This window comes from Somniosus microcephalus, chromosome 3, assembly GCF_052327205.1.
Source record: "Somniosus microcephalus isolate GS21.2 chromosome 3, FLI_Smic_1.0, whole genome shotgun sequence".
NCBI classification, from domain to species: Eukaryota; Metazoa; Chordata; class Chondrichthyes; order Squaliformes; family Somniosidae; genus Somniosus; species Somniosus microcephalus.
The window spans coordinates 92,010,287-92,034,968 of NC_140989.1; the positions used below are offsets into that span (position 1 = coordinate 92,010,287).

Sequence of the window (24,682 nt, forward strand, 5' to 3'; positions counted from 1 at the left end):
TTTACATGTTATACAAGTGGACAAAAGAATTTATAATGGAACAGTTGACACAAAAGTGTGACAAAAAAACATGACAATAGGAAGCAAGATTTTGTAGGGAAAAAATGGAAGCAAATGCAAGATTTTAAATATATTTATATAAAGCTATTAGTACAGAAATAAAGCCATTCTTGGTATTTGAATTTTAGTATATAGTATATCGCATCATAGTATGTGCACTGAAATGGTCAACCCAAAGAAACGGAAATTTCCTGCGATTAACCAGCAGTCTAAAGGTTATTTTTTACCAATATTCCAACATCTTTATTCCAGTCTTATGCTGAAAACATTGCACCTTCACAAGACACATCAATTAGTTTGCATGGGATAGAATTCAAGACAAAGAAGCATCCCCTTCATGTTTACAGGCTCAATCCCACAACTTTATCCAAATGCACAATTTCAATAAGAAACCCAACTAATTAGAATCATTAGACCATCATGAGATCAGCTGGTACAAGTGATTTACATGCTAACTGCAAAAATGTATTTTGTATACATTATTAAATTGCCAGGATTAGAAGAATAGCTTTGACAAAAGAATCCTATGAAATGACCATCAATTTTTCCATTATTTTACAATAGCCGTCTCATCTTTTCCCCCATTCCCTAGTTACTCCCAAAGATTGTTTTATCAATAACTAGCTGGGGAGCCCCGCGTTGCGAGAGCAATTTTGGGGCGCGAGGGCAATTTTGGGGCGCGAGGGCAATTTTGGGGCACGAGGGCAATTTTGGGGCGCTTGGTCTCCCTGCCCCTGTGTGTCCCCCCTCTCCCTGTCATGTCCTCTGCCTGTCCTATCCCTCCCCTGTCTCCCTCCCTCCCTCCCCTCGCCCACCCGCTCCCCTCTCCACCCCCGCTCCCCTCCTCCCCTCCCGTCGCCCACCCCCACCCCCTCCCCTGTCTGTGACCCTCCCTCCCCCGCTCCCCTCTGTCCCTCTCTCCGGCCCCTCCCCCTGCCTACCTGAGGTCCGGTGCCGTTGCCAGAGCGGGAATGCTGAGCGGCGGCCGGCGCCGGGAGCGGGCTCTCGCGGCCGGCGCATGCGCGGTCAGTGCGGCCGGCGCGAGCGCCCCGCGATTTCCAGAGGCTCGCGCGCCCCCGCGATTTCCCGAGGCTCTCTCCCCCCCCCCCGCGATTTCCCGAGGCTCTCTCCCCCCCCGGGCGATTTCCCGAGGCTCTCTCCCCCCCCCCGGCGATTTCCCGAGGCTCTCTCCCCCCCCCGCGATTTCCCGAGGCTCTCCCACCCCCCCTGCGATTTCCCGAGGCTCTCCCCCCCCTCCGCGATTTCCCGAGGCTCTCCCCACCCCCCGCGATTTCCCGAGGCTCTCCCCACCCCCCGCGATTTCCCGAGGCTCTCCCCCCCCCCCCCATTAAATTGTTATTTAATTCCCTAACACATCATTAAAATATTTACCTTAGTTCCCTAACAGAGAAAGTGTGGGGGAAAAAATCGTGAAAAATCAAGATGGCGGCCACTCACCTCGGTTCAGAAGGATAAGGCCCGCCCACACACGCACCGATTGGTCGACCGGTCAGGTCACCGAAGCGTAGGATTGGTCAATCGTCGAGTCACTCGACACTCAACTGTAGGAAGACCTAGACGTCACGCGGTCGCTCATGAGATGCTAATGAGCAGAACGCTGAACGTTTTTGGGATACCGTGGGCGGGATTTTTGTGCGGCCGAAACGTAAATACGCCGATGACCGGTCCGGAATCGCAAGCTTTCTTTTGAGGCGACGCGCGCGTCGGTACGCTCTGTAACTTCCAAACGTATAGAGACCAGGCGGACAGACAGACAGACAGAAGAGCCGCTTTATATATATAGATGAGATAACAAACCTTGACATTTCTATTTCTCCGTCGGCACATCGTTGGAGTCTGCACAGTTCAGGCTGAAGGAAGTTATCCAACAAGTAGTAAGCAAAACTTATCTCCTCTGCAGAAGCCACGTGCCACTGAATTCCTAACTTCCAAAGATCTCCTGGTCTTCCCCAATCCTACAAACATATTTTGGGGGACGTGGAAGAGAGCGGAAAAATGCATATCATTTAAATACAATGACTTAGCAAAAACATTCAAACTGATCATCAATAATTTGCATTTATATAGCGCCTTTATCATAAGAAAAATGTCCCAAGACGCTTTGTAGAAGCATAAATCAAAAGAAAATCAGATGAATACATATTTATCACATTCATTAATAAATAATGCATACCTTAATGGGAAAGTATTCTGTGAAAGGTTTATCAAAACCACCTGGCACGCTGCAGTACTCTGTCGGATAGATTAGTGTAGTTGAACGAAGTAGGTGATGTAACAAGTTTCCAGCCAGAGTGTATCCCTGCTTACACTTCAAGTGCAGTGTTCGTTGTAGAATCTTTACAAGTTGATCCTTGTATGGCAGCAACTTATCACCATCTACGCGTGTTATCTGAAAAAAATGTAAGTATTTGCATTAAGCTATGGAAATTTGGAATGAGCACCCGCATCATTTTTCAAACACTTTTTTTTTAAACTGAAAAGCATTTAGCTAATTCTTCTGCTGTTGTCTTTATGTCTCCTTCCATTCTGGTTTCCAAGTTAACCAGATATCAAGTCTTGATATGTTCCTGACATGATAGAACCTCTGGTGATGCCAAACTATTGCACATAATAGGAGTCCATGTTTAGTTCCTACATTTTCTGAACCTAACATTGCAAATGGGAGATTATAACAGAAGAATCCAAAAAATCAAATAGGGTGCTCAGAAACAGATCAAACCAATGTAGGAGCAAACAAAAGCATAAAAAATATATATATTTAAAAATGCTGCATCATGGGTGTAAAAGGGGACAAGCCCACCATATTCTATTAGGTCAATTTCAAGTTTTTCACCTGTGAAAGTCATGGCTCATTTTGATATTTCTTGAATTTACCTCTGATAACAACTGGAGATTCCAAAGCAGTTCCTTATCCAATTCCTGTTCTTGTAATACATCATCATCTACAAAGAATGAAAAAATAAGTCAGATGCAGCTGTTAGGCTCCTCTTTCCCAAACATGCAGATTTACAGTCAATCATCAATCAAAATTCTTAGGATTGACACAGATGAGGAAGGCCATGTAACCCAACTTAGATCATCATTCCAGAAAGATCCTATAATTTCCCCATCACATCATCCAACTGTTCCTTAAATGATTGTTTTTTTTTTTAAACTTTATTATCCTTCCAGGAAGGTACAGTTCCTTTCCCTATTCTTATTTCCAAAAAGTATTACTTCACACCACATTTCTCTACATTGAGCTGCATAGGACTACCCATCTGTCGATCCTGCTAGCCTATCAATGCCTTCTTAGTCTTTCACAGTTCTAGTCACAATTTACCATACCCCCAAGTTCATGTCATCAGCAAATTTCTATATTACCATTTCACTGCCAAGTTCAGGTTTTGGATAAATAGCAACAGCCCCATCACAGACCCCAATGGACCACCACTCACCACATCTTTCCAGTCTGAGAAACTTGCAGTTAGCCCTACCTTTTGCTTTCTACCCTCCAACCAACTCTCTCTGCCATCATATTTCCCTTAGTGTGGAGATGCCGGAGTTGGACTGGGGTGGACAAATGTAAGAAATCACACAACACCAGGTTATAGTCCAACAGCTTGTTGGACTATAACCTGGTGTTGTGTGATTTCTTACATATTTCCCTTAATTCTATGGGCCAAGCTAGATCTTTGCCATAAAACTCTCATTGATACTGTCGAATGCTTTTTGAAATCCAAATAACTACATCCACTAAATTTCTTTTACTTATCCTTTCTGAAAGTTGTTCCCAGAATTTTGACATCAAGCACAATCCTCCATTTAGAAATCCTTGCTGACAAGCCCTGATTAACACGGGTCCCATCAATTGTCAAGTTACGGTCGTATCTATATGTATGTAAACATGACTTAGTACCACACCCCTCTATTCTGAAACCTAGTACTATAATACAGGTTCACCACTACAGCTTCTAAGTTGGTGTAGCTACCCAGGTTAGATGGGAACATAACTTCACAGATCAGTCCGTTGAAGCAAACTTCTTCATTAATGCACATTAGATGTTGCACGTGCCTAACATACATGCACACACTTGAAATTTTTTCAAGGACACAGCGGATAGTTTATTCTGGTATCACCTGCCTATTAGACTACTAACAAGATACCTAACCGAGTGTTCAAACAAATGTGCTCAAAAAAATGTCAAAAGATTGACCGGGTTGCTTTGACAATGCAATGACCAGGTCAATCTTTAATGACCTCAAAAATTGGTCTTTCAAGTAAATTTTCAGTCAAGCAGGCTCCAGGTTTGAACAATGAAGACCCATCCTCAGAATGGGCTAATTGCTGATAGAAATCCTAAGGTATGCATGAAATCAGGTTTTAGGTAGCCTGAAAGTTGGGTCAATTGGCTTGGTGCCCTTCCACTACAGAAGTTCATTCTAGTTGCAACATTCACCATTTTCAGCACTCGACATTTAAACCTAAAGGAGTCGGTATGTATTTGTACAGTTCAACACACCAGTTTTTACCAATTTGAAAGAGCCCAGTGGCACTGGAAAACAGATAAGTTTAAACATTAAAAAAAAGTTACAGGAAAAATTAAAATATATTTAGAACAGTATAAAAATAAAATATAGAACAGAGAATGGGAAGTAAAAGGGAAGGCAACACAAGTAGAAATCGTTCAAATTTTAGGGTAAGGTTCGGATTACAGAAATTACACAACGCCCAATATTTAAATACTTTAATACTGCAATTTAAGGATTTGTTCTGGCATCAGTGTGAACTGAAATCTCAATAAAATGGCCAGACCAGGAATTCTCTGGACCAACCAGGGTTAGAACAGTTAATATATTCACTTAATATTGGAATAATGATGGTCAATGGAATGGAACAGAGGTCATGAATTACCAGAGATAGTGGCAGATACATACACACATCCAAATTGGCCCCAACCCTTAGGGAACTTGGAGCATTAATAGAACTGAACACAAGCCGGATTTTGGGCCAACTTGAACCACAATTTGCACTGTAAACTTGTACAATAGTCTTTATCAGGCTCCGTTCTTCTTTGTACAAATTTGTTATGAAAAACTTTTGAACACTCTAAATTAAATGTTCAATTTCACCATTACCACGTGATTAGTGTAATCGACTTATATTAAAACTACAATGCTTACTGATGGTTAGCTGAGTTATTGCATTGCAGCAGTGTGGCACAAATCGTTTCAGAGCGGTTGCTGGACGACACTAGAAACAAAACAAGGAAACAAACAGTAAATTTGAAGAATATCAACATCCATGTGTTTTTACTTTACTAAAGCGCAGCCGATGACGAGCATGCAGTACTTCTCCAAGCAGCTGCACTTGTAAATATAAATGACTCAACCTTATTCCAATAGTGGCAGACCATTTTGTAAACTGCCGTTAATTCCTTCAAAAATAAAAACTCATGAACTGAATGCCTCGCTTGTAGCAACTGGAATAACAGAACTCCCAACTTTCAGCAAATGTTACGGAGATAATTGTAGCTTTAAAAAAAAAACTGTTTGGGCATTCAACCAATTACCAAAAACCCTGGAGTTATTCAAGAAACAGGCAGCAGATGTAATGATGTACAAGTTATCTGGATGGTGTAATTAGGATGGGCCGAATGGTCTTCCAGATCTCCCATGGCATTGCCCACAGCAAGTTGTCTTTTATATATTCATTTACGGGATGTGTGTGTTGCTGGCAAGGCCAGCATTTATTGCCCATCCCTAATTGTCCTTGAAAAGGTGGTGGCGTGCCTTCTTGATCTGCTGCAGTCCATGTGGTGAAGGTGCTCCCACAATGCTGTAAGGTAGGGAGCTCCAGGAGTTTGAACCAGTGACTATGAAGGAACAGCGATATATCTGCAAGTCAGGATGGTGTGCGACTTGGAGGTGATGGTCTTCTCATGCGCCTGCTACCTTTGTCCTTCTAGGTGGTAGAGGTTGTGGGTTTGGGAAGTGTTGTCGAAGAAGCCTTGGTGAGTTCTCGAGTGCATCTTGTAGATGGTACACACCGCAGCCACGGTGCGCCGGTGGTGGAGGGAGTGAATGTTTAAGGTAGTAGATGGGGTGCCAATCTAGCGGGCTGTTTTGTCCTGGATGGTGTCGAGCTTCTAGAGTGCTGTTACAGCTGCACTCATCCAGGAAAGTGGAGAGCATTCCATCACACTCCTTAGTTGTGCCTTTTAGATGGTGGAAAGACTTTGGGGAGTCAGGAGGTCAGTCACTCGCAACAGAATACCCAGCCCCCCCCTGACCTGCTTGTGCAGCCACATTATTTATGTGGCTGGTCCAGTTAAGTTTCTGGTCAATGGTGACCCCCAGGATGTTGATGGTGAGGGATTCGATGATGGTAAACCTAAGAATTAGGAGGTGTAGGCCATATGGTCCTTCGAGCCTGCTCCACCACTCAGTAAGATCATGGTTGATCTTAGTAAACTCCACTTTCCCACCCGATCCCCCATGAGTCCAAAAATCTATCTAGCTATCTCAGCCTTGAATAAATCCAGTGACTCAGCATCCACAGGGCCCTTTGAGGTATAGAATTCCAAAGATTTACAATCCTCCGATTGAAAAAATTCCTCCTCATCGCGGTCTTAAATGGCCGACACCTTATCCTGAGACTCCAGCAAGGGGAAACAACCTCTCACATCTATCCGGTCAATCCCCCTCAGAATCTTTCCTGTTTCAATGCGAACACCTCTCATTCTTTAAACTCGAGAGTATAGGCCTAATCTACTCAATCTCTCCTCAGAGGACAACCCTCTCATCCCAGAAATCAATCTAGTGAACCTTCGTTGCACCACCTTTAAGGCAGGTATGTCCTTTCTCAGATAAGGAGACCAAAACTGTGCACAGCACTCTAGGTGTCGTCTCACCAAAGCCCTGTACAATTGTAGCAAGACTTCCTTACTCTTGTACTTGCAATAAAGGCCAACATGCCATTTGCCTTCCTAATTGCTTGCTGTACCTGCATGCTAACCTAGTGTTTCCTGTACGAGGACACCTAAATGTCTCCGAACACCAGCATTTAATAGTTTCCCACCATTTAAAAAAAAATTGTTTTTTTATTCTTCCTACCAAAGTGAATAACCTCACATTTCCCCACATTATACTGCATCTGCCACCTCACTGCCCACTCACTTAACCTGTCTATATCTCTTTGCAAGCTCTTTGTGGCCTCCTCGCAGCTTATATTTTTCCACCTAGCTTTCTATCGTCAGCAAACTTGGCTACACTGCACTCGGTCCTTTCATCTAAGTCATTAATATAGATTGTAAATAGCTGAAGCCCAAGCACTGATCCTTGCGGGACCCCACTAGGTACAGCCTGTTTTCTGTCCATTAAACAATCCTCTATCCATGCTAATACATTACCCTCGACCCCATGAGCCCTTATCTTGCATAGCAACCTTTTATGTGGCATGTTATCGAATGCCTTTTGGAAATCCAAATATACAACATCCACTGGTTCCCCTTTATCTACCCTGCTAGTGTGAATGTAGCTTGCCACTTACTCCAGCCTGAATGTTGTCCAGGTATTGCTGCATGCGGGCATGGACTGCTTCATTATCTGAGGAGTTGCGAATGGAATTGATCACTGTGCAATCATCAATGAACATCCCCACTGCTGACATTGGCCCAGATATTCCGATCGCAGGCCTCCCGCGGGCGGAGGACTGCGATCTGGAAAAATCTGCGCCCTTACCCGAGGGCTCCCGGGACGCGCACAATTCCGGTGCTGGGCCTCTCCAAACTGCAAGTGCGCAGGGCCCACGTATCCCAGAGGCGCAGGTAGTTCGCAGTGTCCCTGAGATCACGTGGGCCATGGGGAGCCAATCACAGAAGGGAATCTCCCAGTGACTAGTGGGGTACCGCAGGGATCGGTGCTAGGACCCCAGTTATTCACAATATATAATTAATGATCTAGACGAGGCAACTAGATGTAATATCTCCAGGTTTGCAGACGACACAAAGCTGGGTGGGCATGTGTGCTGTGAGGATGCAGAGAAACTCCAGTATGATTGGGCAGATGCATGGCAGATGCAGTATAATGTGGAAAAATGCAAGATTATCCACTTTGGTGGCAAAAACAGGAAGGCAGATTATCTGAACAGCAATAGATTGGGAAAAGGGGAAGTGCAACAAGACCTGGGTGTCCTTGTGCACCAGTCGCTGAAGGTAAGCATGCAGGTGCAGCAGGTGGTTAAGACGACAAATGGTATGTTGGCCTTCACAGCGAGAGGATTCGAGTACAGGAACAAGGATGTCTTGCTGCAGTTGTACAGGGCCTTGGTGAGACCACACCTTGAGTATTATGTGCAGTTTTGGTCACCTTATCTGAGGAAGGATGTTCTTGCCATGGAGGGAGTGCAGCAAAGATTCAACAGACTGATACCTGGGATGGCAGGAATGACGTATGGAGAGAGATTGGGTCGATTGGGCTTGTATTCGCTAGAGTTTAGAAGAATGAGGGGATCTCATTGAAACCTATAAAATTCTAACAGGGCTAGACAGACTAGATGCTGGAAGGATGTTCCCGATGGCGGGGGAGTCCAGAACCAGGGGTCACAGTCTAAGGATAAGGGGCAAGCCATTTAGGACTGAGATGAGGAGGAATTTCTTCACCCAGAGAGTGGTGAACCTGTGGAATTCTCTACCACAGAAGGCCGTTGAGGCCAATTCATTAGATATATTCAAGAAGGAGTTGGATATATTTCTTAAGGCTAAAGGGATCAAGGGATATGGGGAGAAAGCAGGGACAGGGTACTGAATTTGGATGATCAGCCATGATCTCATTACTAAATGGCGGAACAGGCTCGAGGGGCCGAATGGCCTACTCCTGCTCCTATCTTCTATGTTTCTATGTTCATACACTTGACAGGAAGACCTGTCAAATATATGAATGGAGATCACCCCAAAACATAGTAATACTTTAAATAATTTTTTTTTTTTTTTTTTAAATCACATTTTTAAAATGACTTGAAATTACAATGGCCCAGTAATTCGGGTCCCAACGCGCGAGTATGCACGGGGTACTCACGCGTGGGCCCGATGGAAGTGCCGGTTTCTTGCATACACGGGAAACCAGCACTTCCGTTCCTCTGAACAAAGGGGTTCAGAGGTCGAACGCGTGCACACGGGAGTCTGCGCGTGCGCTTTGAACTTACGTTTTTGTTTTTTTAAACAGGTTTTTCCATGAGGGTGAGAATACCAAGGTCAAGGAAATAGAAACAAGAAACTGTGAAGGCAGCAAGAAGTAAAATAAAAAGGCTAAACTGATCTTTGGCTGCTAATATGGCTGGCGCCCACAATGTCACACCTTGCTGATAGGAACAATGTAAGGCAGCGTGCAGAAGTTATACAGACAATAGGTGATCAGAAACCGCATTACCATGATTGCAAACGCATTACCATAATGTTTAGGTGATCATGAACACATTACCAGGATGTTTACTTAGCTGTAACCCATTCAGTTAAATGTGACTTCTTTATTTCAAACTGCCAGGCCAGGAAATCAAATTAAATGTATACGTGCACAGCTCAGGATTGGTGCAGGAATATACGAGGTGTTAATGTCTTCTCAAATGCAAGTATAATACTGTAGCACACTGTATGACAAATTGCTTGCTCTGTTGGGTTCGTCAGACTCTTGCAGGAGTCGGCGCCGACATTTCAGAGTAAGACTCCGCGGAAAATAAATCGTTTGAATTCTCCAGTTGCATTCGACTCAGTGATTACTGAACCAGACTGAGGGTAAAAGAATCCGTTCTATCATTGGTAAGTCTTTAGATTTTAGAAATGTAAAAACCAGACGCAAGGCCTGCATTTTAAAAGGTAAGTGGTCAATTAATTAAAATTAAAACATTTTTTCCCCACAGGTTTATTATTTTTAAATACTTTAAAGCAAGGTAAGTTTATTTTTAGCCCCGTTTTTTTATAAAATTATTTTTTTCAAAAATTTAAATTGTTTAAAATAGTTATTTAATGTAATTTATAGTTTATTTAAAAAGTGAGATGATTTTTAAAATTTTATTTGAAGGTTTACTACTATTTTGGGGCCGGAGTATTCATAAGTTTAGACAGGTCTTCCTGTCAATCTTATGAATGGGCTTTTCCCTCCTCCGATTGGCTGCCCATGGCTCACGTGATCCCAGGGGACGCATCGCACTAACTACGCCCCTGGGACACGCAAGCACAGCGTGCCGGCAGCTGGGACAAGGCCCGGAGCGGAATTCCACGGGAGCACAGAGTTCAACTGCCGGCGCGCAAGCTAAGTGCAGGTCGGGGGCTTGCACCCGCGGGAAGCCCCCGACCCGAATTTCTGGGCCATTAAATTAACTATTTGAAACAAAAGTTTACATTTTTGAAAAAAATTATTAAAAGTTTTTTTATGGGGCTAAAAATAAAATTACCTTTTTTAAAAGTATTTTTAAATGAAAGATCAGTGAAAAAAAATGTATTACTTTTCTTCAACTCTTATCCTGGTAAAAGCAGGCCTTACAATTCTTGTGCCTGGTAAAAGCAGGTGTAAGGGTTTTCTGCGGGCAGAGGGTCTCCAAAAAGCGGAACTCCACCTGCAGAGGCAGGGCAGCCGGAGAATCTGTCGTGCTTTCTTGACAGATTGGAAATGCCGGTTTCCAGCGCATGCGCTGTGCATGCCTGGAACCGGCATTTCCGATGTCCCTACGGGTGAGTACACAATGCATACTCACCCGTAGGGATCGGAATATCCGACCCATTATGATGGAGGGACGGTCATTGATAAAGCAGCTGAAAATGGTTGGGCAGAGGACACTGCCGAGAAACTCCTGCAGCGATGTCCTGGGGCTATGATGACTGGCCTCCAACAACCACAACCATCTTGCTTTGTGCGAGGTATGACTCCAACCAGTGGAGATTTCCCCGATTTCCATTCACTTCAGTTTTACTTGGGATCCTTGATGCCACACTCAGTCAAATTCTGTCTCGATGTCAAGGGCAGTCACTCTCACCTCACCTCTGAAATTCAGCTCTTTTGTCCATGTTTGGATCAAGGCTGCAATGGGGTCTGGAACAGAGTGGTCCTGGTGGAACCCAAACTGAGCATCCATGAGCAGGTTATTGGTGAGTAACTGCCACTTCACAGCACTGTCGGAGACACCTTCCATCACTCTGCTGATGGAGAGTAGACTGATGGGGCGGTAACTGGCCAGATTGGATTTGTCCTGCTTTTTGTGGACAGGACATACCTTGGCAATTTTCCACTTCAATGCCAATGTTGTAGCTGAACTGGAACAGCTCGGTTAGAGGCGTGGCTAGTTCTGGAGCACAAGTCTTCAGCAGTACAGCCGGGATGTTGTTGGGGCCCATAGCCTTTACTGTATCCAGTGAGCTCAACCGTTTCTTGATATCACATGGAGTGAATCGAATTGGCTGAAGACTGGCTTCTGTGATGGTGGGGACTCAGGAGGAGGCCGTGATGGATCATCCACTCGGCACTTCTGGCTAAAGATGGTTGCAATCGCTTCAGCCTTGTCTTTTGCACTCGGGGTGCTGGGCTCCGCCATCAAGAAGGATGGAGATGTTCATGGAGCCTCCTCCTCCCGTTAGTTGTTTTATTTGGCCACCATTCACGACTGGATGTGGCAGGACTGCGGAGCTTTGATCTGATCCGTTGGTTGTGGGATCGCTTAGCTTTGTCTGTAGTATGCCGCTTCCACTGTTTAGCATGCATGCAGTCCTGTGTTATAGCTTCACCAGGTTGGCACCTCATTTTTAGGTACACCTGGTGCTGCTCCTGGCATGCTCTTCTGCACTTCTCATTGAACAAGGATTTGTCCCCTGGCTTGAGCGAGGAATATGGTTGGCCACAAGGTTACAAATAGTGGTGAAATACAATTCTGCTGCTGCTGATGGCCCACAACGCCTCATGGATGCCCAGTTTTGAGCTGCTAGATCTGTTCTGAATCTATCCCATTTAGCACGGTGGTAGTGTCACACAACACGATGGAGGGTGTCCTCAGTGTGAAGACAGGCCTTCATCTCCACAAGGACTGTGTGGTGGTCACTCCTACCAATGCTGTCATGGGCAGATGCATCTGCGACAGGTAGATTGGTGAAGACAAGGTCTGTTAGATCCGTGTGTTAATGGAGACACGGAATGCAGGAGTTGATTTAACAAGTGTTTACTGAACAAGGTCTGGAGGTGAACTAACTAACCAAGACACTACACAGGCTTATATACCCGAGTGGTCACTACTGGTACTACGGTATACAGGGGCTTCAAAAACATAGTTCCTCTTAAAGGTACATACACTACAAGGTCAAATAGGTTTTTTCCTCGTGGTGGTTCTCTCACCACCTGCTGCAAGCCCCACTAGCAGCTATGTCCTTCAGGACTCAGCCAGTTCTGTCGTAGTAGTGGTGCTACCGAGCCACTCTTGGTGATGTCTTCACAAAGGAGGACACAAATAACCTCCCAGAGATGCCGGGGAACATAGGGTCTGATGAAAGGGTGGAACTGAAAGAAATCAGTATTTGTAGGGAAATGGTGTTAGGAAAATTGATGGGACTGAAGGCCGATAAATCCCCAGGGCCTGATAATCTACATCCTAGGGTACTTAAGGAAGTGGCCCTAGAAATAGTAGATGCATTGCTGGTCATCTTCCAGAACTCGATAGGCTCTGGAACAGTACCCATGGATTGGAGGGTAGCTAATGTTACCCCACTATTCAAAAAAGGTGGTAGAGAAAAAGCGGGGAATTATAGACTGGTAAGCCTGGCATCAGTAGTGGGGAAAATGCTAGAGTCCATTATAAAAGATGTAATAGCAGAGCACTTGGAAAGCAGCGACAGGGTCGGAGAAAGTCAACATGGATTTACAAAAGGTAAATCGTGCTTGACTAATCTACTGGAATTTTTTTGAGGATGTAACTGGTAAAATAGATAAGGGAGAACCAGTGGATGTGGTATATTTAGACTTTCGATAATGTCCCGCATAAGAGATTAGCGTGCAAAATTAAGGCACATGGGATTGGGGGCAAGGTATTGACTTGGATAGAGAACTGGTTGGCCGATAGAAAGCAGAGAGTTGGAATAAACGGGTCATTTTCCGAGTGGCAGGCAGTGACTAGTGGGGTACCGCAAGGATCGGTCCTAGGACCCCAGCTGTTCACAATATACATTAATGATCTGGACGAGGGAATTGGATGTAATATCTCCAAATTTGCAGACGACACAAAGCTGGGTGGGAGGGTATGCTGTGAGGAGGATGTCGTGAAACTCCAGTACGATTTGGACAGGTTGGGTGATTGGGCAGAAACATGGCAAATGCACTATAATGTGGATAAATGTGAGGTTATCCACTTTGGTGGCAAAAACAGGAAGGCAGATTATTATTTGAATGGCAATAGATTGGGAGAAGGAGAAGTGCAGAGAGACCTGGGTGTTCTTGTGCACCAGTCGCTGAAGGTAAGCATGCAGGTGCAGCAGGCGGTTAAGAAGGCAAATGGTATGTTGGCCTTCGTAGCAAGAGGGTTCGAGTACAGGAACAAGGATGTCTTGCTGCAGTTGTACAGGGCCTTGTGAGACTGCACCTTGAGTATTGTGTGCAGTTTTGGTCGCCTTATCTGAGGAAGGACGTTCTTGCCATGGAAGGAGTGCAGCGAAGATTCACCAGGCTGATACCTGGGATGGCAGGAATGACGTATGAGGAGAGATTGTGTCGATTGGGCTTATACTCACTGGAGTTTAGAAGATTGAGGGGGGATCTCATCGAAACCTATAAAATTCTGTCAGGCCTGGACAGAGTAGATGCAGGAAGGATGTTTCCGATGGTCGGGGAGTCCAGAACCAGGGGTCATAGTCTAAGGATAAGGGGTAAGCCATTTAGGACTGAAATGAGGAGGAATTTCTTCACCCGGAGAGTGGTGAACCTGTGGAATTCTCTGCCACAGAGGGCGGTGGAGATCAGTTCATTAAATATATTCAAGATGGAGTTGGATATATTTCTTAAGGCTAAAGGGATCAAGGGATATGGGGAGAAGGAAGGGACAGGGTACTGAATTTGGATGATCAGCCATGATCGCATTGAATGGCGGAGCAGGCTCGAAGGGCCAAATGGCCGACTCCTGCTCCTATCTTCTATGTTTCTATGTTTGAAGAGCCCCACCCAGAGTACATTCTGTCCCACTGCTACCCTCAGTGCTTCTTCAAGTGGTGTTCAACATGGAGGAGTACTGATTCATCAGCTGAGGGAGGTGATGATGGTTTCCTTGTCCATGTTTGACCTGATGCCTTGAGACTTCATGGGGTCCGGAGTCAATGTTGTGAACTCCCAGGGCCACTCCCAACACTGTGCCGCCACCTCTGGTCCCATCAGCAGGACAGACCCAGAGGTGGTGATGGAGGAGTCTGGGACATTGGCTGAAAGATCTGATTCTGTGAGCATGACTATGTCAGGCTGTTGCTTGACTAATCTGTGAGACAGCTCACCCAATTCTGGTACAAGTCCCCAAATGTTAGTGAGGAGGGTCGACTGGGCTGTGCCTTTGTCGTGTCCGAATCTGGTGCCCAGGTGAAAGCTGGGTGGTTCATCTGGTTTTATTCTTATTAATGTTTTTCGTAGCGGTTTGGTACAACCGAGTGGCTTGCTAGGCCATTTCAGAGGGCAGTTAAGAGTCAACCACATTGCTGTGGGTCTGGAGTCACATATAGGCCATACCAAGTAAGGACAGATTTCCTTCCCTAAAAGGACATTAGTGAACCAGATGGGTTTTGACGACAATCCGGTAGTTTCATGGTCGTTATTACTGATACTAACTTTTTCTTCCAGACTTTTATTTAATTAACTGAATTTAAATTCCCCAGCTGCTGTGGTGGGATTTAAACTCATGTCTCCGGATCATTATTCCAGGCCTCTGGATTACTAGTCCAGTAACATAACCACTATGCTACTGTACCGTATATGGCATGGTCTTTTAGAAGGAAGTGGATGTAGATCGGATGCAGCATTCATTGCCGTAGCTGAAAACATGTGACACATTTTCAGAGAAGTGAGCAGAAGCACTTGAACAAAGTGGGGCCAGGATTTAACAGCAGCCTTGAGCTGGGACAACAACATAGACAGCAGGAACAGGAGCGGGGCCAGCGGCTGAACGGGATAGCCCAAGGCTAATCCTATATAACCAGGCAGAGCTATGGCTTTTTGGGGGGGTGGGGGGGCGGAGGGGGGGGGGGGGGGGAGGGGTGGTAAGAACAGGGAGAAGGAAGAAAAATATGAAGTTCAGGAAACCAGGATGTAGAAGCGGTTTGGGTAGAGATGAGAAATGATAAAGGCAAGAAGTCACTTGTGGGAGTGGTGTACAGGCCCCGCAACAGTAACTACATGGTAGGATGGAGTATAAAAGGAAGAAATAATGGGAGCTTGTCAGAAAGGTATGACAATAATCATGGGGGATTTTAATCTACATATAGACTAGAAAAATCAGATGGGCAAAGTTAGCCTAGATGAGGAATTCATCTAATGTTTTCGGGATAGTTTCTTAGAACAGCACGTTCTGGAGCCAGAGTGCAGGCTATACTAGACCTGGTATTGTGCAACGAGATAGGATTAATTAATGACCTCATAGTGAAGGCGCCCCTAGGTAGCAGCGATCATAATATGATTGAATTTTACATTCAGTTTGAGGGAGAGAAGAGTGAGTCCAAGACTAGTATTTTAAACTTAAATAAGGGCAATTATGAGGGCATAAAAGCAGAGCTAGCTAAAGTGAACTGGCAAATTAGGTTAAGGGATAGGTCAATAGAGTTGCAGTGGCAGACATTTAAGGGAATATTTCAGAATACACAGAATATATACATTCCAACGAGAAAGAAAAATTCTAAGGGGAGGACCCACCATCTGTGGTTAACTAAAAAAGTTAAAGATAGTATCAAACTTAAAGAAAAAGCATATAATTGCAAAAAGATGGGTGGCAGGTCAGAAGATTGGACAGAATATAAAAAACAGCAAAGAATGACTAAAAGATTAATAAGGAGAGAAAAATTAGAGTACGAGAGAAAGCTAGCTAGAAACATAAAAACAGATAGTAAGAGTTTCTATAGATATTTTAAAAAGAAAAGTTAACAAAGTGAGCGTTGCTCTTATAGAAAGTGAGTCTGGGGAATTAATAATGGAAAATAAGGAGATGGCAGTTGAATTGAACAGGTATTTTGCATCGGTCTTCACTACAGAGGATACAAGTAACATCCCAGAAATTGCTGTAAATCAGGAAATGGAAGGGAGGGAGGAACTAAAGAAAATTACAATCACCAGGGAACTGTTGGAGCTGCAGGCTGACAAGTCCCCAGGTCCTGATGGACTTCATCCTAGGGTCTTAAAAGAAGTGGCTAGTGAGATAGTTGATGCGTTGGTTTTAATTTTCCAAAATTCCCTAGATTCGAGGAAGGTTCCATTAGATTGGAAAATAGCAAATGTAACTCCTTTATTCAAAAAGGGGGGGGGGGGGGGGGGTGGAGACTGAAAGCAGGAAACTACAGGCCAGTTAGCTTAACATCTGTCATAGGGAAGCTGTTAGAAGCTATTATTAAAGATGTTATAGCAGGGCACTTAGAAAAGTTCAAGGTAATCAGGTAGAGTCAACAATGATTTTGTGAAAGGGAAATCATGTTTAACCAATTTATTGGAGTTCTTTGAGGAAGTAACATGGGCTATGGATAAAGGGGAACCGGTGGATGTACTGTACTTAGATTTCCAGAAGGCATTTGATGAGGTGCCACATCAAAGGTTATTGCAGAAAATAAAAGCTCATGGTGTAGGGGGTAACATATTGGCATGGATAGAAGATTGGCTAGCTAACAGGAAACAGAGAGTATGCATAAATGGGTCATTTTCTGGTTGGCAAGATGCAACAAGTGGTGTGCCACAGGGATCAGTGCTGGGGACCTCAACTTTTTACAATTTATATAAATGACTTGGATGAAGGGACCGAAGGTATGGTTGCTAAATTTGCTGATGAGACAAAGATAGGTAGGGAAATAAATTGTGAAGAGGACATAAGGAGACTACAAAGGGATATAGATAGGTTAAGTGAGTGGGCAAAGATCTGGCAAATGGAGTATAATGTGGGAAAATGTGAAATTGTCCATTTTGGCAGGAAGAATAAAAAAGAATCATATTATCTAAATGGTGGGAGATTGCAGAGGGATCTGGGTATCCTAGTGCATGAATCGCACAAGGTTAGTATGCAGATACAGCAAGTAGTTAGGAAAGCTAATAGAATATCATTTATTGCAAGAGGAATTGAATACAAAAGTAGTGAGGTTATGTTTCAGTTATACAGGGCATTGGTGAGACCACATCTGGAGTACTGTGTACAGTATTGGTCTCCTTATTTAAGGAAGGATGTAAATGCGTTGGATGCAGTTCAGAGAAGGTTTACTAGACTAATAGCTGGAATGGGCGGGTTGTCTTATGAGGAAAGGTTGGACAGGCTAGGCTTGTATCTCTTCCTCAGAGGGCGGTGGAAGCAGAGTCTTTGAATATTTTTAAGGCAGAGGTGGATAGATTCTTGATAAGCAAGGCGGTGAAAGGTTATCGGGGGTAGGCGGGAATGTGGAGTAATCAGATCAGCCGTGATCTTACTGAATGGCGGAGCAGGCTCGAGGGGCCTACTCCTGCTCCTAATTCATATGTTCGTATGTAAACAAGGTGCAATAATAGATTTGGGGTCCAATATTACTTTGCAGTAGTGAATACTAACATTTCCACGGCCATTTTTTAAATATCTTGTTATCTCTTTTGACTTCTGACTTAAATAATGATTTGCTTTGAATAGATCCTTGTAGGATTGAAAAATTCACAACCCACCCCCCTTGCAGCAGATGCTTGGTCTTCAATCATTATGTTCTATGATGACAATTCAAAAATTGTTGCGCAGTGTCAATTTTTTTTTTTTTTTTTTTTAAAAGCATGTTGCAATAAATAAACGTGACCACAATTTAAAAAGGTTAAATTAGATTTGCAGCAGTGGGTCTATTGCAACAATTCTAGAAGTTTCAAACCTTAGAAGCTGCTCGGCACATGTCTGCCACCATCCTGCCAGCAACACGGGTCTCAAAAATATTTGTCGTAGCAAAGTTAAACACCTTTTCCAAAGCAACCTAAAATTAGAATGGATAAACAGATTATTACAACATATTACGCGGTTATTTCCTTTGCTAAAGCAAGTTCTTGTTTTTAATTGTTTGCTTTTTCCCTCTCGCCCCAGAAAATGCACCATAAAAAAATCTAGTATGGTTACATTTCAGTCATTCTTACTGAATGGCACACAAGATGCTCAGTATAGGAGCATCGCACATTGGAGTATACAAACATTACATTTACAGTTCATCAAAGCTAATGGTCATAAATACCATCATTATTTTTGATAGTAATCTAGACATTTAGAAAACCTCCAAATTAATGTCACCTGGGCCAACAAAACAGCAGATTTACATGAGACCAGCGACGAACACTCAAACCAGCTCATCTGTATTTTTGCTAATTACAAAGCACATTCAGGTGGTAATTAAAATTTGCTGAATTACAACAGCCTCCATGTATAAACCAGTAGAAGAGCTATTTTATTCAGGCTGAGGAGGCACAAACTCCTTATAATGTCTGCAGTGTTAAGTACACACAGAAATTTCAAGATTTTTCAAACACATGGAAGTAACTTTTTACCTGGAGCTCCTTTTCTCCTGCTGACAAAGGTAGGAAATTGTACCAGGAGCAGTAACTAAATATCTGGTTAGAATGACAGTGGCTGCAAAAATTAACAGTTGCAGCACAGATTTCAGGTTTCTTGCAGAAATTCTAGCTTTTCAAAAAATAATGTTTGGGCATTCAACCAATTATCAAAAACCCTGGAGTTATTCAAGAAAATCCTGGCCTCACTTTGCTCGAGTAATTCTGACCCACTTCCCCGAAAATGTGCCACATGATTTCAGCTACGGCAATGAATGCTGTATCCTTCAAAAAGACCATATTATATCACTTACTGTGGACAATGCCATGGAAGGTCTGGAAAGCCATTCGGCCCATTCTAATTACTCCATCCAGACAAAATTATACATCATTGCAGCAGCTGCCTGTTTCTTGAATAACCTCAGGGTTTTTGATAATTGGTTGAATGCCCAAACAGATTATTTTTGAAAAGCTAGAATTTCTACAAGAAACCTGGAATCTGTTAATTTTTGTAGTCAATGCCATTCTAACCAGATATTTAGTTATTGCTCTTGGTACAATCTCTCACCTTTACGTCAACAGGAAAAACAGAGCTCCAGGTAAAAAGCACAAACATTTTAGAAACCATACTGCAATCTTTCCTTCTAGTAAATTTACAGATAACTAACTAGATATGAATAGTAATCCATATACCAGAAAAATGTCTTTGGAGCATTGTGTGAGAATGGTACTAAAAGTTGAAGAGAGTCCCAGTTCCACCAAGCTTTCCACATGAGTCATCTTCTCAGTTTCTGTCTCCTCTCTCGTTTGTTCCAGCGTGCTAATTTCAATCAGAGCAAAACACCTAAACCCAAACAAGCCACAATGTAAAACACACACTCCACATTTAAGAAAATGACTCCTTTCCTTAATCTCTCCAGCAAAAAAAGTTAAACCAGAACTTAATTGAATAGGACTTTCATGTAGGTGAGATGGAAACTTTAGATATTCTATGACCCAAGAACAAATAAATTGCAAGGGAGATGTTATTTATCCTGAAGTGTTGAGAGACAAGGAAGGTGATCATGAGGGAGTCACGGGATACTGGGGCGTTAAATTGAAAAGATGCTAAATGCAGTGCCCATATTTAAAAGGAGGGACAAAACAAACACATGCAATTACATATTCATTAGTCTTCTTTCCATTCCATGTAATACAAAGGAACAAATCAGGATAAACTTGATTATCTGTATAGTGTCAAAGGGAGGGGGGGGGGGGGGCGGGGAAGATCCTGTCTAAACAATCTCCTTAACTTTTTGGAGGAAGTGACAACCCATTTGGACTGGGGTATGCCCTGTGCTTCCACATGGCATTTGACAAAGTTGTACACAAAAAGCTACTCATTAAACTCAAAGTTGTAGGGATTCAAATTGATAAGAAATTGGCTGGAGGGTAGAAAAAAATGCATACAAATTAGAAGAGCTATGTCAGAGGTGTGGGAAGTACCGAGTGGGGTACCCCGGGCTCAGTGTTGGGACCACTATTATTTTTAATTTATATAAAATGATGAATTCAGAAACTTACTTTTTCAGCAAATACTGAGCCATTAAGTGTGTGTTATTAATGTGCAAATCGACCAGCAACTGGTGGCAACGAAGGAATACCATGAATTGCGAATCACCACAAGTTGCTGGCCAATTTGTGCCTCTCTGCCGTTAGCTTCACAAAAACTGCATCTCGCCCTTAACCTCCCCATGATTTTCATGAAGTTGCTGGATTTGCACATTAGTTGCCCGTTAAACTCTCCACGGAAAGTTACGTCTAGTAATAAATCGCGTAAGTACCCTTTTAACAATGTGATAATTGTAAATGACTGCCAATCAACCTCTCTTGCCCTAAAAGTTAACAATTAATAGTGTGGAGTCTCATTTCTTCAGGTTGTGAATTGTTGTTGATTTTAAAAAGTCAAATATTTAATTTTATATTCTTTCTTTATCTTCCTTGGTCTCTTTTGTTCTCTCTCTCTAAACCCAATATTTCTTTCCCCCTCTTTCTCTTTCTATACCTGATTAGACATTGAATTCCCCCACCTTCTCATTCCTTCCTCTGTTTATTTCTCAATCCTTTAAACTAATTGGTTAAGGAGATATATTGTCCCGTTACACACAAAGGTTCCAGATACCCCATTACCCTCGCCATGCCGTTATCAGCTCGCACTTTCAGCAACATGGAGGGCAAAGAATTTTAAAACCTAAACATGTACGAAAAAGTCTAACAGGGTGTGATGTCAAACTAGAGCAGTGGAATTGGAGAAGGCAGCCTTAAAGATTACAGAATGAATTAGATAAAATATCGTTGGGCAGAACAATGGTAAAGTAAATTAAACAGGAACAGGAGTAGGCCACTCAGCCCCTCGAGCCTATTCTACTATTCTATTAGATCATGGCTGATCGGTAACTCAATGCCGTTGATCCATACCTAACAAATCTGTTAACCGCAGTCTTGAAAATTTCAATTGATCAAGCATCCACCGCCTTTTGGTGGAAGAGTGTTCCAGATTTTCACTACCCTTCGTAGGAAAAAGTGATCCCTTTTTACTCTTGAATGGCCTAGCCCTCATTTTAAGATTATGCCCCGTTGTTCTGGATTCCCTTACTACAGGAAATAATTTCCCTGATTCAACCCCATCAAATGCTTTTATCATTCTAAACATCTTGTTTAGATCACCCCTAACCCTTCTAACCTCAAGGGAATACAAGCTTATGCAACTGGTCCTCATTCGTTAACCCCTTAAGTCCAGATATCAGTCTGATGAATCTGTGCTGTGCCCCTACAGCCAATACCTCTCTCTCGAGGTCCAATGCTGTTCCCCCTCCAAGGCCAATATATCTCTCGCTCGAGATGCAGTGCCCAAAACTGAACGCAGTGCCCGAGTGGGATCTGACCACGGCTCTGTACAAATGAAGCATAACTTCCTCCTCTTTGTATTCCAATCCTCTTGAGATAAAGGTCCACATTCCATTAGTTTTTTTGATTACTTTTTGTGCCTGTGCACTAGAATTTAGTGATTTATGTACATGGGCACCCAAATCGATTTGCTCCTCCACAGCTCCCAAACTCACACCATTAAGAAAGTATTCCAATTTGTCCTTCTCAGATCCAATGTGGATGACCTCACATTTCCTCACATTGAGCTCCAACTGCCATAGTTTTGCCCACTCACTTAATATGTCTATGTCCCTTTGTAACTTCCTGCTCCCATCCACACAACTTACTATGCCTCCGAACTTAATGGCATCTGAAACTTAGATATGCAATTCTCCTCTATTCCTTCGTCCAAGTCATTGACATATATGGTGAAAAGCTGAAGCCCCAGTAGAGATCCTTGGGGAACATCACTTGTCACATCCCACCAATCAGAGTACCTTCCATTTATACCTAGTCTGTCTCCTATATCTCAACCAATTACCAACCCAAGTCACAAAGTAACCTCCAATTCCGTGCCCATTCATTGATGATCTCTTGTGCTAAACCTCATCAAATGCCTTCTCAAAGCCCATACAGACAACATCCACAGACACTTTCCTATGCACCATGTCAGAGACCTCCTGAAAAAATGTAACTACTTTAGTCAGACATGACCTACCCATCACAAATCCATACTGACTCTCTGATCAGCTGATACTTGACCAAAAGTGCTCAGTCATGTCCTTGATAATAAATTCTAGTAACTTTCCCACAACTGATGTTACCTGGTTTCTCTTTACCCCCTTATTAAATAATGGAGTGAGAACAGCAATTTTCCAATCCATATGCAGAATTAATAAATCTAGAAGGCATTAGAACATTTTGACGATTGCAATTTCCTCACTTATTTCTTTTAATACACTTGGGTGGAAACCATCTGGTCCTGGAGACTCGTCTGCCTTAAATACCATTATTTTCTCCATTACCATTTTTTACTCAAATTAAATCCAGTTAAGTTCTTCTCAAATTACTTTTTAGGTGCCCTTCTACCACTGAGTATTTTGTCCACTTTTTCCACTGTGTAAATAAATACAACACACTCATTTAAGTTCTGCCATTTCCTTATTGTCCACTATAATCTCACCTACATCTGTGTTTAATGGGTCTACATTCTCCTTTACCACTCTCTGGGGGTGAAATTCAACTTCGGCAGGGGCACAATATGGGAGATCGGAGATTGGCCGTCCGTTACACACCCCGCCTGATTTTCCTTTCCATTGACTTCAATGGAAGTCTATCTGATTGAAATGATTTTCAACTGCTACTTCAATGTTCCACAAGTATTACATTTTAAAATTAACTCTAGTCTCTAGCACATCAGTCTTTCCAATGGCAATAAGAGAGTCCTTAATAACTTTACTATTTCTGACAATTGCTGTGCAAATTATGGCTTCTCATTTTCTAACCTGAAGAAATTTATAAATGAGAATTAGAGAACTGGCGTTATTCTGTTACTTTTGGGGTTAAAAAAGGAAGAGTCAGTAAGAGTGACCATCCAAGTCACGAATGTATGAAATATTAATGTGTACTGTAGAAAATGTTTACATTTATTGTCTATTATAATCATGTCTGAAAGTTTATTTTCTTGAAAACAAAGCTTACAACGCACTCGCTTCCTGTTCCCCACACTGTAACTCATCGTGGGCATATTTGCCGATGAAAGCAGCAAGGAAACATTCATATAGTAATCACTCTTAAAAAGATAGATGATATATAGTTATGATGCTGTTCATGCTCAAATAATCTGAGCTATTCACCATCTGAGCTCACGTGTGAAGAATGGCCATCTGGAAAAGTGTCAGAGAACTACACCAAAGCATGAGTTGATTACTTTTCTTTGGGAAGAGGGGCCACTTTGGATGAGAAAGTGTCATTTAGCCCATCAAACCTGCTACTCCCAAGAGTGTATACAGTATAACTTAGACTCTGCCCCACTTTATTAGTCTCCCAAAGCAAAATTTCAAATCTAAAAATCTCCATATTTCAATATTGTTCCACTGTTTACTTGATTAATTTCCATGGTGCCAGAAACTTGGAAACAAATGTAATCCATGGACTACTTGATTACCTATGTTGACACTAGTGAACTTCAACCTCATACCTAAACAGATATTTATCAGCTTTTTAATAAAGGAGTTAATAAATATGGCATAAACTATTTTTTCCTGCAAACCTGATGAAAAATGGTTTCTTTAACATCCGTAGTCTATGATCCTGCTATTACCAGGATCAGTCAATAAGTGAACCCTTAAAACATACCTGTCCATAAACAGAAGAACAAAATCTTCAAATTCTGCTGTGGCTGAGCAAAGTTCCCTCTCTACCTAAAACAGAAAAGGACACCAATGTTATTTCAATTAAAGACATTAATAGAAGTCAAAAGCTTTTATGTGCACAGTTAAATGAAAATTATGATCTTAATGTGGATGAATGTTAAGATTTTCCCCCTCAATTTGTCCACTAATTTTCTATCCTTTCTCCTTCTCAAATGATTCTTGCTAGGCTACAGTTTCATAGGAACTGGGCACACGAGTATCACAGTCAAGAGGGAGTTCATGTGTGAAAGACAGGGGGCTGGATTTTGCCAGCCCTGGGGAGGTGGGTTTGGAGGCAGGACTGCCAGGGAAATGGCAGAATTTGGGGGCGGGTGCCCAACCCGCCTCATGCCATCTTGCAAGGAGGCGGGGAGCCGACCCGTGCTGAGGTGGGAAGGGGATTAATGCCAATTAACTGTGTTAACAGGTAGTTAACAAGCAGTTTTTTGGCTAATCCCTATTTTGAGCCCTGAAGTGTGGGCTTCCCGACAGCTCCAAACCTCGCCAGGGTCAGTGAGGCGGGCCGTCGGTCTGCGGGGGTCGGAGGGGCCGAGATG

The 24,682-nt window shown here is 42.9% G+C and overlaps 1 protein-coding gene across 2 annotated transcripts in view; it reads right to left on the reverse strand.

The window, feature by feature from the left end:
- The window catches only part of LOC147121204 (proteasome activator complex subunit 4-like), a 187,606-nt gene that overhangs the window by 102,385 nt on the left and 60,539 nt on the right, over nucleotides 1-24,682 (reverse strand). For both annotated transcript variants that reach the window (XM_085981336.1, XM_085981335.1), the window contains 7 exons: nucleotides 24,070-24,134; nucleotides 19,498-19,648; nucleotides 18,141-18,239; nucleotides 5,245-5,314; nucleotides 2,956-3,023; nucleotides 2,255-2,470; nucleotides 1,879-2,036 (listed from right to left, as the gene is read on the reverse strand). In XM_085981336.1, coding sequence (XP_085837462.1) covers nucleotides 1,879-2,036; nucleotides 2,255-2,470; nucleotides 2,956-3,023; nucleotides 5,245-5,314; nucleotides 18,141-18,239; nucleotides 19,498-19,648; nucleotides 24,070-24,134 — 827 coding nt within the window. The remainder of the gene's footprint in view (nucleotides 1-1,878; nucleotides 2,037-2,254; nucleotides 2,471-2,955; nucleotides 3,024-5,244; nucleotides 5,315-18,140; nucleotides 18,240-19,497; nucleotides 19,649-24,069; nucleotides 24,135-24,682) is intronic.